The 17536-nt window shown below is 41.6% G+C and overlaps 1 protein-coding gene across 2 annotated transcripts in view; it reads right to left on the reverse strand.

Annotated features, from left to right (window-relative positions):
• Positions 1-17536, reverse strand: part of rgs9a (regulator of G protein signaling 9a) — a 196320-nt gene that overhangs the window by 30418 nt on the left and 148366 nt on the right. For both annotated transcript variants that reach the window (XM_039739815.1, XM_039739816.1), the window contains exons 11-15: positions 16627-16688; positions 13252-13365; positions 10301-10416; positions 8637-8724; positions 7898-8036 (exon numbers count right to left, since the gene is read on the reverse strand). In XM_039739815.1, coding sequence (XP_039595749.1) covers positions 7898-8036; positions 8637-8724; positions 10301-10416; positions 13252-13365; positions 16627-16688 — 519 coding nt within the window. The remainder of the gene's footprint in view (positions 1-7897; positions 8037-8636; positions 8725-10300; positions 10417-13251; positions 13366-16626; positions 16689-17536) is intronic.

The following is a 17536-nucleotide window of genomic DNA, read 5'->3' on the forward strand; positions in this document are numbered from 1 at the left end:
AACTTTTATGTCCCCCAACATAGACTACTGTTAATGGAAGAGATTGACTCCATCATGCTGGCAGAGAAGTCAGGAGCATAAACAATGAAAGAACTATAATTTAGACCTATAAAATATTATTATCCTCTGTTTCCATCAATCCATTCTCCCATCTTCTCTTGACTGAAATGGTCGGCCATTGGATGCCAGCTTGGTGGCTTTACTAACTGAACCAATGCCAGCTTCCACTGAAACTCCTATCTAATTGCAAATCTCAGACTTCAATATGATAATCAAGGATTGCTATCCAGAGATGTTCCTTAATTTTCAAAGGAATTTAGAAGTTATTTTGTCTATTGCAGCAGTGTAAAGTTTCTTTCTTTTGAGCACACGGGTAGCCCTGAAACCAACTGAGCTGCCTTCTTACTATTCAGTGCCTTTTGTAGCTGAGTCTGTACTTTCTTATTGGACTCTGGTTTGGGTTCCAGCCTGGTCACTCACTGAACTGTTTTTCTTTGACAGTTTAGTTTCTTCTCACGTCTCTTGACGTCATCTGAATAGACTTGTGGTCGAGTGAATGCGAACTTGCCTATAAGTGAGCTTTGCACTGGTTCTTCCTTTACAGTTGTTGTTCCTGTCACAGTAACAGCATCCTCACAACAATCTATTGGACTCTTTTTCTTAAAAATGTACGAATATATTGTAAGTGCCCAGAAGGATGGATGGACATCTCAGCCAGTATCAAGGAGGATTCCTTGCCCAGCCAGGAAGACATAATGGAAGGATGGCCAGATTGTGGGCACTACTAGTTCAGAGCGCCTTTTAATTTCCATCCAGGCTGGGATACCGGAAGAAGGAATGGATTGGTGAGAGCTGGAGGCCGGTAGTCATCCCCAAATTAATAGGTGGTAGTGTCAGTTTGGACACCGCAAGGCTGCATGGGAACTGTAGCTCAGAAGCAGAGCCCTGTAGGGGTCCTTGGGTGATGATAGTGGGCACTGCCAACAGTGGACCTCTACAGTTTCCGTATGACCCAGAAGTGCCTCCAACAAGCCACAACATGCCACCAGAAGTACTCCTGGGTCCGCCATACCTCAAGGAGTCAGAATTGGGAGGCAGCAAGTGAAACTCAGAGAAACGGAGCATTTAGATCTGTATATTGGCTATAGTAAATTGTTATTTTTGAACTTAAAATACTTCATTTGAATGCGGAGATGTGTTGGGTCTTGTGTGTCTGAGGTTTGGGGGCTCGGTGGTACCCCCTACTTTCTGAGCACCGAGATATTTGGTATGTCCCGTAAAAAAAGGCCTTCACTCAGAACGTGAAGCCTGTTTTAAGGGACCAACGGTATCTAAGAATGAATGAAGCTGCACTAAACTTGTGGTTTTGGCTCAGCCATCATTTGTTCACCCTTGTAGTGACATAACAAAGCTGTTTAGCCACCGCCGCCAGCAGTCACGCTGCAAGTCAAGTGATTTTGCAGGGTGTTGGTAACTGTTACATTTCCGCTTGTTTTCTTGGAACCACAAGAAGCATTGTTTCCGATGAATTTTTCTTACGTTTGCTCAAAGGAAAAAGAGCCAATCCTTCTATATAAAGTACTCAGAGATGCTACTTCACGATTGCTCATGCCCACACAAACACACACACATACACGGTAAACTTTGTAACTGCAGTGTGCAGACTTGATTAATGGCCTTGGGGGCAGAAGGTAGATGCTGAAGTGGGTGCCTTCATTTCTCATGTGCTTTCAGGTTTAGAACATGGCAGGCAGAACACAATGGCTCACTCAGCCCTTTAATCTGGTCAGTCATTGAGCTGTCTCTTTCACTTACATCCCCTTTAAAGCTAACTTAAGGTTTTATTTATAAACCTGGGGAAAACAGCATTAAAGGTTTTCCCAAACCCAGTATGACCAGCAGGGGGTGTTGCTGCACTCCAAACCTCCCACACAACCACCATGACACAAGTCCTGGATTCCCAAATTTAAGGTTTATTTGTACAAATACCTTACAAATGGTTTTGAAAGGAACCCAACCCACATGTTATCTTCTCTTCTCTCCTCTCTTTTCCTTCTCCCACCTGACTCCAACTCACCTGTATGAGGTCGAGTGGCTTCTTTTATCTTAGACCCAGGAGTATTTCCAGTGCTAGTGCATAGCCCAAGCACTTCAGGGTCAAGTGGAAGCCCCACAAAGTAGGGATCATGGATCCCTGCACCAATCATTTGCGGCACTCGATATGGCAGCCCTATGGGACTACAGTTCCCAACATGTCTTGTGGTTGTCCACACAGGAAGTGTTGCCCAGGTAGTCTGCCATCTAGTGTGTCGGGGGTGCAAGTAGCCCTGCTAAGTTGCCTCCCTCTGTACCTCTACCACACTGGCCTCTCAGCTGGGTATTGTTCCTCAGTCCAACCCTGCCACCCAGTGTACCCACTGCCACAACGGCATCTTTTGCCTTTTTCCCAGCAGAGGCAGGATGATCCTTGCCTTCTTTTTTGTGCCTCCAAAGGGCTGTCTTCCCATCCAGGTAAGGAAACTTGTCCCATTCTGGTGAGGACACCAGCCCTTGTGCGCCATCAATCACAGCAGTCAGCCTGACATCATGGTGGTCCCAGTTATAATCAGTGCTATTTAAGGGGAAAGAAACCCAGTGTAGGGCTAGTTCCTACAGTGTTCAACCTGGGTGTCAAATCCGTGTTCAAAGGATAAAACGATTGAAGAATCCTAACTTTTTTAGATAGACTTTAGGTAGACTATATTATCCCAGAGGGATATTTGCATCAAAATATGAAGAGATACAAACTTTCAGATGATCTCAAGGAGTCAGAGATATTTAATAGGACCTACAGAACTGAATTATGTTGCAGACTTAAGAGTTCTTCAATGTCTCAGCCTCAGTGCCCTGCTGAAGTCCTTGGGTATTGTTACCATCATCTTCAAATTTGTTTCCAGGTATATTTCTGCCTTGTGTATCAATGATCATTTTTGCCTTCTGCCTGATTACGTTCCTGCCTAGTCCTTTTGAAAGTGTTTAATTATCTACCCCTTCTAGCTACTGAAATTATTTCCATTGCTGACGTTTGCTCCATATGCAGTTACTAAAAGTATTACAAAGAGGAGTCCACACTTTAGCTTCTCTATCTGCTACTCGTGCTACTTCAAGCACTGCTCCTCCCTAAAATGGTGAACTCAATTGGCACTGAAGCTTAAAAGGAGCTGGAATGTATGAATAACCTGTTAGTAGTCTTGGGCCACCTGAAAGACTTCAGACTTCCACAAATCACATGACCCTTTCCAGTTTGCCTATCACTTGAACCATTCTACTGAAGATGCCATACCATCTCCTCTTCATTTGGCCTTGTCCCAGCTGGTCAAAAGAGACACCTATGTCAGAATGCTTTTCATTGATTCAGTTTAGCTTTTAATACCCTCGTCCCTCAGAAGCTCATAAGGAAGCAGTGTCTGCTAATCTGCTAAGCTACAACACTTCCCTACACAACTGGATTCCGGACTTCCTGACTGCGAGGCCCTAGATAGTCCACATCATAAACAATGTCTCCAGTACAATCACACTAAGCACCGGCGCCCCCCAAGGCAGTGTACTCAGCCCACTTTCGTTCACTGCGTATAGCTCTAATATCATCATTAAGTTTGTTGACGACACAACAGTGGTGGGGATCATCAGCAGTGGAGATAAGTCAACTTAGAGAATTGAGATGCAGACTGATTTAAGAGCAACAATCTGTCTCTTAATGTAGACAAGATAAAAGAGATGATTATTTACATCAAGAAATCTCATGCTGTCCTCATGCCACTGACCATTGAGTTACCAGCAGTAGAATTGGTCAAGAGCACCAAATTCCTTGGTGTGCATCTGGCAGCCGATCTTACTTGGTCACTTAATACCACCTCCATAGCCAAGAAGCACACCAGCATCACCACTTCCTTCGGTGGCTGAAGAAGACAAGCCTACCTCACCCCATTCTCACCACATTCTACTGGGGCAACATCAAGAGTGTTCTGAACAGCTATATCAATGTCTGGTTTGGGAACTGCAATACCTCTGACAGTAAGTTCATACAACAGATAGTGCACACAGCAGAAAAGATCAGTGGGACTTCTCTGTCCGCCATTAAAGACACCTTTATAAAGTGTTGCATCTGCAAAGCCCACTGCATGGTGTAGGACCACTCCCACCCCTCCCATGGTCTCTTTGTTCCACTTCCATCTGGCAGAAGGTACTGTAGCATCTGAACCAATTCTGCCAAGTTCTGCAACAGCTTCTGCCTCTTGACTGTCTGGACTCTGAACTCTGTGCTGCCCCCTGCCCTGACATCTTTTCCTAGTAGTTTACTTTCAGTATATGTAGTACATTGTTGCACCTACCGCTGCTGATGTCTTTTGTTATTGTTTGATGTATTTTGTGGCGTGTTTCCCCGAGGGTGATTCAGCTCGTAAGATCCTCATTGTTGGGGACCTGAGTGGCTGGACCAGGCCAAGGGTGTGCCCACGTAACACCTGACTGCGGCAGATAGAGAGTCATTTCCGGAGGGTGGGACTGGACCGCATGTCTGCCAGGGGGGTTGCAAACCGGGATCTGAGTTGTTTCGTTGTGTAGGGGGTGCAGCAACGTGCTGTACCAGTGTGTGCTCCTCAACTTGAACTTGAAATTGATGTATTATGTATTTAGTACTATCTATTTCAAATTATTACTATGTATTTACTTACCTATTATTTATTATTTATTTATCTATTATAGTATAGGTGAGTTCTTTACCTGTCTTGCACTTGTCTGATGTTTAAGAATATGTTGCACTGCAGTCTTGGAGAACGTTATTTCATGTCACTGTAGGCTGCAGTTCTGTATAAGGATGGTATGACAATAAAGCCACTTGACATGACTTGAGTAAGAAATATTTACATCGCCATTGACACAAGGCCGCCAGTCTCAGGGAACACCCTGCCCCAGCGTAATATTAGTAGCACAGGAGATGATTACTCCTCTGGCAAAAAGTATTGGAAGGAAATATTAAGAGCCATCAAGAAGTTAGGTGGCATCAGGGAGGCACTTTAGCTTATGCAGGAGCCTGCTACCTTATAAAATGCACAGGTGACCTGGGGTTGGGCTGGCTCTTTAAAAATAGATTTGGGGACCAGAGCTGCTTGGACACCTGATGCCATTAGGAGGAAATATCCCAAGACACTCCTGTTCCTGGAATTAATTCTTGACTGGGGTCTAAAAGGCAAGTGTGATTGAAGTTGAGAGGATTGAAGTAGACGTCTGGCAGGAGGAAAAGAAACCAGTCAAAAGTGAGAGGGTAGGAGCAAGCAGGTGGACAATATCAAGGTAGGAAAGTGGACCAGTCATCTTACTAGGAGATAAAGATTGTAATGACTGCATAGGAAGCACCAATGGCTGGAAATTTGTTATTGTATTTTTCTCTTTGCACTGTGTCCTATTACAGGCATCCTCCTATAGTTATATAGTATATAGTATATATTATTTCTGGCATAATAAACTCCCTCCCTTATATCTTGTATTGACTTTGACCTTCTTGGCATCATTTGAGTTTTTGATCGTCTAACGAGCATCCTTTTAAGGTCAAAACCTTTTGCAGTTCCCTTTCAAAGCAGCATCTAACCTAAAAGTAGAACAAGAGGAGAAGTGTGACAACAGAGGGTCTGAAGTAGAAGTGAGCCCATGAAAAACATCAAGAAACAAGATCCAATAAAACAATCCACAGAAGCAATGGAAAAAGGTGCTTTGTCTATTTTGAGGACTTCATTCTAAAAAGTGAATCTGCAATTTGCTAATTTGGTCCGTCTTTTGCAACAGGGCTGATAACATGCCAACACTCTGAGTTGGTATTCCGTCTGCAAGTCAGTAGCTTCAGTGCCAGCTGTAGTGGAGCCTGTAAAAATGGCAAGCCTGCCAAAGTCACATTAGGAATAGGGGCTAGTGTGACGACAGGACAGAGAGCTGTCCTTTTAAGAGCAGTGAGCCACCTAAAAGAGCGATGTAGAGTAGGAGTCTATTGGCACTCAACGACAATGAGCAATGCAGTGGCGCAGTGCTACATTGGTGTTAGCAGTGGGATGAACAGAAGATCTAAAGCCCAATTTAGTAAAACACCAAGTGCTACAGAGAACCAAAATGAACTTGCGGGGCTCTTCTGAGCAGCTGATGGAGAGTTTTGAAGTTGAGATCAGGGATCGGGAGTGCTGTTTGCACATCAGTACAGGAATGAAGACTGCTGACAGACTGTAATCTCATCAGCTACACATTCACTTCTCCATCTGCTAAGGTCTATCTACCTGGAAGTGTGGTTGCTGGCAGAACGTTCGGTTCCTATAAGTGAGCAAAAGTGGGGCAGCTTGAGTTGCCAGTATTATCCGGTGAGCAGTATGTGGCAGGGTCAACAGCACCATTGTGCAGCCAAACGATGAGACTGATCATATAGTGGCTTTACAGAAGGCAGAATCTCCAAAGCATGGAACACCAGTTGCAGCATTGGTAAAGGAAAACAGCCAGAGGACACACAGAGGGAGATTCATGTGCTTATATATAATGAACAGATCACTGCACAGAAGTTCAGCTCAGCACTCAACACCCTTGCTAGTCCATTTGAAAGTTCAGCGCTCAAAATCCAGTTGCACCATCTGACAACAAAGCGGTCAAGACAACCGTTTCCATGTCTTTGTTACTGGCTGCCTGAACTCTGAGGAACCAAAGACCACCTTGCCATTTTGAAGAGTTTGTGCACCGTTGCAAGGAATTGGAAGTGGTTGCTGGGGACAGTGACTTTGAAGGGGGGCTATATAACAGCATTGCATCATGTACATAAGCAGCTTCAGAACCAGATGCAGGGGAGTCTTTAAAGAGGTCAAGCCTGCATGTGAATTACCACTTGTGCGGTAACAGTGAGCCATCCCTCTAAGGACGGTGAGCCACATAAAAGACTGATGTAACGAGCAAGCATCCATTAACTAATGGTGGTGACACAAATTATCTTGTGTAAAATATTGTATATTGATTTTTTTGAATAGCACAATGTTGAGGGGACCCAGCAAATTGACTTTTGAGTTATCCTCTTCTCGTGAAAGAAAGCCACTTGTCAATTTTCTTTAATGCTACACATTTTTCAGTTATTAAATACAGATTTTATTTTTTTTTCTCCAGCATTTGGAGGTTTTTTTTTTTTTGTTTGTTTTTTCTGTCCACCCTGGCCATCGGACCTTACTTATTCTATGTTAATTAATGTTGACTTATGTTTATTTTTTATTGTGTCTTCTATTTTTCTATTCATTTTGTAAAGCACCTTGAGCTACATTTTTTTGTATGAAAATGTGCTATATAAATAAATGTTGATTGATTGATTAAATAAAACCTGCATGTGTTAGAGTATTAAATCCACTTAATCCAGGATTGCATGGAAGCAAGAACCTAAGTTGTGTTGTGGTATATACTGAAATTGTTTGAAAACACCTGAAATTTACCATAATCTAGAAGGTTGCCAGTTCAAATCCCATTACTGTCAGAAGGGCTCCCACTCTGTTGGGCCCTTGAGAAGGGCCTTAACCAGACAATTGCTCCAGGGAAACCATAAAAAGGCTAACCCTGTATTCAGACCCCTAAACATCTTGCAAAAAGACAGTTTCCCCTCTAGGATTAACAATCAATAAAAATATTAAAAACATCAATATTATCAAGAAATAACTGGCAAGTTTGAGATAACGCATGCATTTCATGTATCCCTGCGTCAGTCAGTCCACTAAGCTGAGTCCTGGCATTTCTGATTCTCACTCATTGATAAGCTAAAAACATTTTGGGTCAAAACGGGCAGGTACTTGTGCTGGTAGACTTCTCAAGCATTTGTACCAATCCTGATGGGTAATTAAATGGAAGCACTCACCTTTTTCATTAGCATGTAAATATGAGTCTGGGCGGCATCAAGCACATAGCGATGGGGGTTCTGCAAGCCCTTCACAGTGATGTCCATAGTCTTCCCATCAATGTTAATCCACCGCCTCGCCCCTGGAGCAAGGAAGGTTCTGCAGGAGGACACAGAAATACATGACGTCTGTAAAAATTCTGTTGACAATATGCCATTCAATACCAAAGAGAAGAGAATGTTGTTGCCTTGCCTAAGTGGACTTTGCACAAGTTCTGACCTTAAGGACGTTACACGTTCCATCTTACGTGTTTTGTTTTCCTATTTTGTGCTTTATGACTTTTGTCGTTAGATTTACAAAGGGTGCATGCTGTTTGGATTTGATTGTGTGCAGGGCTCTGGGGTCATCTACTGAAAAACGTGCTGTAAAAGGCACTTTAACAATCAATGACATTGAATAATAATGGATCATGGGAACACGTGTTGCATCACTTCTTCGGCTTTAGTGACAGCTTCTCTGAGACCAGAGAGTTTGAGACAGAAATGAAGGCTCAAGAAAGGTGCAAGAGTAAGCGGTTCAAGTGGAGGTGAGAAGAAAGACTATTCACAAACACGACTTGTGTCCCAACTTTTCTCTGGGCAGTGTTGGTCTCCCAGTTACACAAGAAACACGACTGCGGCTGGTATTAGTAATTGATTTTATGTACACTAAGCCGTGATATCCTGGAAGGAAGTAAGAGAGTATCAGTAATGAGCTTACTTGTACACTTCTTCAGCTTTTTCCTTCACTTTCGACTGGTCGCCATATTTTAAATCTTCACAAGCTTCCCAGAATCCTAGGTTTTCACCTGGAGTGGAAGTCAATTTACAGAATTAAACACAGCGTGTTTAAACACATTTAAACCAAATAAGAGTTGCAGGAGCCAAAGTCCATCCCAGCAGAACTAGTCATATGGCAGGAGACAGACACGGTGCTAATCCAGCACAAGCCAGTTCTGACTGGCCAATGAACCGATCCTGCACATGCTTGTGGAGGTCAGATAGAAGGAAAAAGTAAAAAGGCCACACGGACTCAGTCCCAGAATACTGAATGTGAGAAGCAGCAGCGCTAACCACTGCACCACTGAGCCACCCCAGAAGTGAACTATCACTCGAAATACCACATTGTGTGAAGTCATTACAGGAACTTAGGGACAAACTGAAGTGGTAAATTATTTTTACTAGCCTGAGGGACAATCTTCTAATTTCTGTCAAGCTCTGAAACTGTGGAGCATTGTAAGTTTATAACCAGGGGTGCAGAAGGGGACAAGACAGAGGGCTTTGTGTACTGTGCTTGTCTGCGGTTTGGTACGCTTTTGGCGTTATGTCAAGTTAGAACATATTTCTTTGTGGAGCCATTCATATCGATGTTACAAAAATGACTGTCATATAAATCAAATGCTAAATATGCAATAAATAGCAGAAATACATCTCAATTTACTTTGTAGAGTCTCAGTCATACCCTACAGAGAGCTGCCAACAGAATATTAGCTCCTTTGTCACCATTTTAGCTGTCATTTTAACTCTGAGTGGTTTTCTCTGGTCAATTGTACTTTTCTTTGGACCAATCTGAAACTCAAAGGTCATGCAAAAAGACATCCATCCATCCATTATCCAACCCGCTATATCCTAACTACAGGGTCACGGGGATCTGCTGGAGCCAATCCCAGCCAACACAGGGCACAAGGCAGGAAACAAACCCCGGGCAGGGCGCCAGCCCACACACACTAAGCACACACTAGGGACAATTTAGAATCGTCAATGCACATAATTTGCATGTCTTTGGACTGTGGGAGGAAACCGGAGTACCCAGAGAAAACCACGCAGGGAGGACCCGGGAAGCAAACCCAGGTCTCCTAACTGCGAGGCAGCAGCGCTACCCACTGTGCCACCGTGCTCCCTGCAAAAAGACAATTTCCCCAAATATAGTACATAGTATATCAAATATACACAAAAGTAAAGATTTAAAACTAAATGTCCTCATTCTTTTTCCCAGCTCATACTAGTGGACACATACAGTGATTATACCCTAGAGTTTATTTTTCCATCTATTTAAATATTCATTCTATTACTTTCAGCTTTAGAAATGAATAATCGCTACAAGGAACATTGAAATTCAGTTATTAAAGCTTTAGTTCTATGAAGTCAAAGAGGAGTGTGGTTCAATGATTGCATGAGTGGGGGTCGCATTATCTTTGTGACTTTTCCCAAGAAAGGACAAACATAATTTAGAGTTCTCAAACCACTTCTAATGTAGGGTCATGGGAGGCCAGCGTCAGCGTCATGCAAATGCCACACCAACAGTGACAGGACCACAGCTCCATGAGGCACTCATACTAATCACCGTGCTAAAGTTGTTGACTACTGGAGAGCTCGACAATTTACCACTGAACTCTTTCCTTAAGAATAGCTGGAAGTCTTGACGACCTCTGGGATCTCTAATCAACTCTCTGAAGTTAAATGTCCAGCGTTCCACACGGAGCTTTGTTGGGGTCTCCACCCTGTACAAAAGAAACATAATTTCACTCTCATTAATATCTAAGTTCATTCACATAAAAAAAAAACCAAGTAGAACACTTCGGTCATGTCCACAGATTCAGGTCTACACATAACCATACCAGTAAGATGAGGGCCACATCAGTACCTTCTTGACTAGAGCAGGCCATTCAGCTCAACGTAGCTTGTTGTTTCATAGTCACCTAAGCTTTCTTAAAAAGACCTGAAGTTATCTCATTCTGTGTAGATTGCTAAAGTTGTTACTGCTACTACAACTGGTATACAACTCGGCCTGTTGACGGTCTTTGTTGAGATTGTCCATTCCCCCCATAACAACATGAGTGTTTCATCTATATCCCAAAGGTATGTACATCAGGTTCATTTCTCCTAAAACTGTTTCAGTGTTCATATGTGTGGAACTGTGTGCTGCGACTGCATCACAATTCATCCATGGTTGGCTCCTGTTGAAGCTCTATGTACGAGGAACGTTCAGAAAGTTTCCGCACTTTTTTTTAACTCATTTCTAAAACAAATTCCATCACTTTCCTACATAGTCACCATCCTTCGCGATGCAATTTTCCATCAGCAAAAAATGTTTTTGGTGGAGCGTGTGGCCACTGGTGCTTCTTTCACATCAGGATTCTTTCTTCATTCCTCGTGGTCTTGGCTGTAGCTGAACATCTGTCACACTAGTACGGCCATTTTTGAACATTTCAATCCACTCATAGACGACTCTACGAGAGAGAACTTTATCCTCATATTGAGCACACATGCGGATATGATTTTGTGCTCCCGGTACACCTTCTCCCCACAAAAAGTGTATGACAGAACGCTGGTCCTCTTTGGTGCAATTTATAAGTTTCACAGCCACCTTCACCACAGGGTGACAACTCTTATACTAAACTACAAGGGCAGCCGGCTTGCCAGACAAAACTAGTCACATGACACACTTGACACTCTCAGACACGACCAATTACTACTCCTCCCGCCCCCACCGTTTTCAACGAAAATATCAAAGTGTAGAAACTTTTTGAATGTCCTTCATAGTACGACACGCAACACTTCCGTAGATGAGTGGCTCTCAAGTTGAGTTCTGTAGGCCCCTGTGCTTGCAGGTTTTTTGTTCCAACCACTTTTATAATCAATGAACGTCTCTCTAACTGATCCCATTATTTCGGTAGCTGATCTTTTTTCCCTCGAAATGTCTCTTTGTTATTTATCCTTGTTTGTATTCTAATACAGGTAGTCGTTGACTTACGACCATTGGACCTACAACTGCAACTGCGAAACGACATTCATCTCGATCTCAATTTATTACCTGCAGCGGTTTCGACTATGTTCAGTTACGTTTGTCTTACAATTACAGGAAAAAAAGGCAATTGATCTCGACATAAAAGGAAAGTGATCAAGCAGTACGAGGGAAAAGAGAAAGCAAATGTGATCGCATGTGACTTTAAGTTATCCCATTGTAACTGGTCTCCACCACATGTGTTGTACTGCTGCCCTCTGACTTTGAATGTGGTTAACAACCAAAGCTTCTGCATTGTGACTCACGATGTGCCTCTTCGTGCAAACCGCCATGAAGGGGTAATGAAACCACACTGAACTCCTTTATCTATTAATGTTTATTATTAACATGCTAAAAAGTTAAAATGTATAACGTTTCGATGTATAATTATATAAAATATTTTTCTGCTTTTCATTTAGGATTCATATTTAGTTACATTAAACTGCATTAACCACATAATTTGGATGCTCATATCTGAACTTGCCCTGGGTCATACTCTTTTGACTTTTGGCTTTTCTTTAAGTATTGAATTTAGTATTTTACTCTGGTTTATTGTCTTTTATTCTATTTAATGCTTTGTATATCCTGTATCTATCTTTTTAGTGCTCTATTCAGGAAACATTTGCATCCAATGTTACATCCCTTGGGATTAATAAAGTATCTATCTATCTATCTATCTATCTATCTATCTATCTATCTATCTATCTATCTATCTATCTATCTATCTATCTATCTATCTGCTGTTTCTTTCTGAGACTCCATGAAGTGCCTTGAGCATGGGAAAGGCACTATATAAATAAAATGTATTATTATTATTATAAAGCAGAGGCTCTTAAGTCATATGCTGTAATTTAGTGTCATACTGCAAATGTAGTTAATTAGTAAACTTTATTTTAATATAGTTATTGCTATAAATAAAGGATAAATCCACCAGCGACCTCCATGTTGCTCTACTTTTTGACTTCCTTGCCCATAATCCTTTTCTCGCGTGTACCCATCTGCTCTCCATTCTCTCAATTCTCATACCTGGTACTTTGATGACTAGGCTCTCATGGAGTTTTGTATCAGATTTGTAGTTGTATCTGTTATGTGCATTGCAGTTAATTCAGCTACTTTTTATGCTTTCTCATAAATCTCTTAAAGTTAAATGAAAATCAGTATTCCCTGCCTAAACTTATATGAACTGGGCAGAAGGTTCTCTTCTGGTCTTTTATTTTGTTTTGTTTTTTGTTAATTTATGCTGCCAGATCGACTTTATTTTTTTCCTTTCAGCTCTCGCTGATCCTTTGAGAAAGTGCTTGAAGTTGTCCTCATCTTCTCTCTGTGACATCTCAATGCACTTTGACATTAAAAGGAACACTTTAGATTAGATTCCATTTGCCTGAACGTTCAGCCAAAAATAGAAGCAGCCACTTATCATGGGCACACTGCAACAGCGTCTGATGAACCAATGGCAAAAATTGGATTTCTCAGCTAAAAATGATCCGTTTCAACAAGGCAGGATGGAGTCAATACAAGAACATTTGAGGCAAAGTAATCCTTGAATGCTTACAGTGGCATATTCAGCTCCCAGAACTTTGTGTCATCTGTTAGCCAGGGATTGCTGGGCAGGCAACCAGACATGATGGGGTCGTGCTTTAAATACTGTTCACTATATTTTACAATCCTAGGAAAAAAGACAAAAACATTCACTGAAAGGAGTCATATAAATTACTATACAATGATAAAGTGAAGAAAACACCAGCAAGCATGTCAGGTAAAGTTCAGGTATTAATTATTTGGAGCAGGCCCAGAATTATGCCTGCAGGTCTATTCCCAGCAGAGGGCGCCCACGCACTAACTTGATTTCCATGTCTTTCTCCCCTCTTCTGGATCCCGACAGCCTCTGTGAAAAATTCAGCTCAACTGACAGACATGTCATGTATTATGATGTTCTAATGTATGTTTACCACCTCACAGATTCAGCATCCTGGGTTGGAATCCTGTGCCTGGTCGCTGTTCATGTGAAATTGTCCTCCAGATGCTCCAGTGTTCCTCCCTTAACTCCAAAGGAATGTACATGAGGTTAAATGGTGACTCGCAACTTAACTCTGTTGAGTGTGAGTGTGGGTGTGTGAGAAGATGCTATGGTGGACAGACACCCTATACAGGACTCTTTTCTGTCTAGTGCCCAGTGATGCTGGTGAGTCAGAGCTATCAGGTTTGAGACTTGTTATGTTATCCATCCATTCATTCATCATTCTATTTTTTAACCCACTTATTGAGTTCAAAACATCAGGGAGATGGATGTTATCCAAGCAGTACTGGCCACAAGGTGAAATATACTACTACTACTACTACTACTACTACTAATAATAATAATAATAATAATAATAATAATAATTCTTTACATTTGTATTTTGCATTTCTCATTACTCGAAGTGCTTCAGTGAATGGAAAGCTGCTTCATCCACCTCTAATGTGTTGCATCCACCTTGATGAAGGGACAAGCAAGCATTAAGCTCACCACACATTAGCTGTTAGGTGGTGAGAGAGATAGCCAATTTGAAACAGGGGATGATAAGGTGGCCAAAATGACCAGGCCATGGTGGGCAATTTAGCCTGGACATTGGGATACACCCAGGGCCAGATTAAGGTGGGTGCTATTGATGCTGCAGCATTAGGCCCATTCCTGAAATAGGCCCAGATGAGAACAGACGAGAATTTTCCCGGAAGCTGAACAGTTTTCCTTTGCTATATTGACCTCGAAATAATTCTTAGAATGAAATTTGGAGTCCGACTTTCGAACGCCTAGACACAGCGTTACTTATTATACAGTTACTATTGTTCTTTGCGCTGTGACGTATCTATAACATCGTTGTGTTTATTGTTAACCAAAGGTTTCAAGTTAATGCTATCAATTTTATGTTAAACAGTTTACTTAATAATTTAGCTGCGTTTTTTGCAATATCTTGGGGATTCTTGACACTTTATTATTGTTCGGTAAGTGCCACGTAGTAAATTTTTCACCTTGAAAGTTAGTTGTACAGTAAAAATTGATGGCTATTTAAATGGCTATCTGTAAAGGTAATACTAAAAGCCGGCCCGTGGGCCCGGCATGGATGGTTAGAATTTTTAAAATCCTCGACAGGATTCTGGTCTATTATGAAATTTAAATTGTGGACAAATTTTTACCCTCAAAAGCCTGAACTGAGTCACTTTGACCCAATGTCTCTGCAAATTCATTTTTCTTACTCTGTTTCGTAAGAGAATTGCGAATTTTTGTGTATTTCATTGTTAGGTTTTCTGCATTAAGTGCACTTTTCAGACAATTGCTATTGAATGTTGATGTTACATAGTTTGATGTTAATCTCGAGTTGTTACGATACTACGTCGTTATTATAATTCATGTTCAATAAAGGCTGGCTGGTTGCGTTGCAAGCAATTGATGCTCCTCGGTCGGTCTGAGTGCACATGTACGGTGAGTGCTGAATGCACATAACACCAATGGCAAGAAAAAATAGGCCTTTTTTACGCTGCAGCATCAGGCCTTATTTTGTGTTAATCCGGCTCTGGATACACCCTACACTTTACAAAGCATGCGGAGAGATCTTTTATGATCACAGAGAGTCAGGACCTCAGTTTTACGTTTCATTTGAAGGATGACACCATATTTTTACAGCACAGTGTCCAAGTCACTGCACTGGGGCACTGGAATTCACATTCAGACCACCCTGCTGGTCTCACCAACACCTCTTCCAGTAGCAACTCCAACGTTTCCTAAATGCCCCCCCATCCAAGTACTAGATGGGTCTGAACATGTTTAGCTTCAGGTGGGTGACCTGTTCTGAAGTGCATGTGGTATGGCTGCCATGGATGGAGTGCCAGTCTGTTCCTGGGCATATTTATGTGCACACATTCATACCAAGTAACCAAATGAGTGAACACACATGTTGTTAGAAGATGGGAAGAAACTCGGAGCACCTGCAGACAAATATGGAGAAGATACAGACTTCACACTGGTAGTGCCCAGGAAAGGATCTGAACCCAACTGCAAGGCAGCAGTGCCAATCAATGTGCCACCATATTACTTATTATCATTATTACTATTATTAAAGGAATTTGAATTACCTCTTAGGGACAAATAAAGTTAAACTAAATCTAATCTAATACTCCCCTCAAAAATTGCATTTATATATTACCTAACCCATGTGGTTTGCAGCGGTGGCTAAGAAAACATTTTTAATCTCATGTTTTCTGTGCTTTAGCAGAGGCCAATGCCAGATCACAGCAAACAATATAAAAACATCCGTGAAAAAATGTTTACTTGTCACATAATCTGTACATCAGTCATCCAGTCGTATGCTCACAACAGGCAAAATACGTTCATTGCTGCTAAAATATTGTTACATAAATACTTGTGGAAAATCAGAGAAGTGCACTCAGAGGAAATGTGCTGTGTTTCAACTGCAGAGCCGCCTCTTCTACTAATTCGTTGGCTTCATGTTATGGCAGCGCCTCACATCTGGGCACATTGCTCTGGTCTTCCAGAAGTATTTTGCAATATTTTATCAAAAAACGATGCGTGCGTTTTACAAATTGTGAGCATACAACTGGTTGACCTGACGTGTGGGTTGTGTGACCCGAGTAACTTGAGATTTTTTCATCGCGTTTTTACATATTTACTGTGGTCCAGCATTGGTCTCCTTAGACACCCATTCTATCAGAAAGTCTGTTATCTCTGTTCTCCAGGAAAACTAGCAATTCAAATTTTTCTGTGCCATCACCAGAATCAACATGGAATAGGAAACAGAAAAAATATATATTTTTTGGGTGAATAATATTTTTTGTTATTGTTATTATTATTACAGAAAATTTTTGAATTGCAGAAAATTAGAATTACTAGTAATAAATTCCTTATTCTGGTTATAAGCAAACTGTTGCCTACCCTCCCAGGGAGACTGACGACTTGACCCTCGACCTCATCAGGGACTGCTGGTTGAAGATAATCTGAAGTGAAACAAGACAAGCATGTGTTTACATTTTATCAGCATTATCCAGCGGGCATTTAGTGAAACAAATCCTTCAAATCATCGGATTAACAGCATGAGACCTTTTCTCTTGTGCAATCTGAAGTAGCTGCGATTGATCGAGTTCGGGGTCACAAGCACAGGATTTCCTCCCCAAACACACAAATGGCTTTGCTCACAACTAGCACATCGGAGCACGAGAGCTGTACGCAATCCGAACAGCAGGTTTATGGACTTCAAGAAAAGACTCGTAAAACACAAAATTCCAGGGTTTGCATTGCAATTTGAACAACTGTGAAGCACTACTTTATTATTTAGTTATTTGTCTGACATCTTTATCCAATGTGACTTACAATAATTTGAGATATGATTGGTCACTTTTCTTTTGTTTTTCCAATTGGAGCACAGGTAGGTGAAGTGCTTGTGATCACATAGTGGTGTCAGAAGTGGGATTCAAACCCACAACCTCAGGGTCTAACCACTATGCCTCACTACCTGCCACTTATTTCAACTTCAGCTATCATTTTCACAGACGGCATTCATTGCATCTTTAAACCAGAGCTTTCAATCCATGTAGCTCTAGATGAACTTCAGGATCGCTCACATACGAGGAGGGACCCAAAAAAAAAACGGAAATATTTTCTGTACAAACTACAATTAGTCTCCTTCAAAGTACTCTCCATTGGCGGAAATACACTTATCTAACCGTTTGTTCCATTGTTTGAAACATTTTTTAAATTCGTCTGAAATAATGCCCATTAATGCTCTGGTCGTTTCTTGTTTTACCTCTTCGACGTCAGCAAAACGCCTTCCTTTCAAGTCTTTTTT

This window comes from Polypterus senegalus, chromosome 17 (genome assembly GCF_016835505.1).
Source record: "Polypterus senegalus isolate Bchr_013 chromosome 17, ASM1683550v1, whole genome shotgun sequence".
In the NCBI taxonomy this organism is placed as follows: Eukaryota; Metazoa; Chordata; class Cladistia; order Polypteriformes; family Polypteridae; genus Polypterus; species Polypterus senegalus.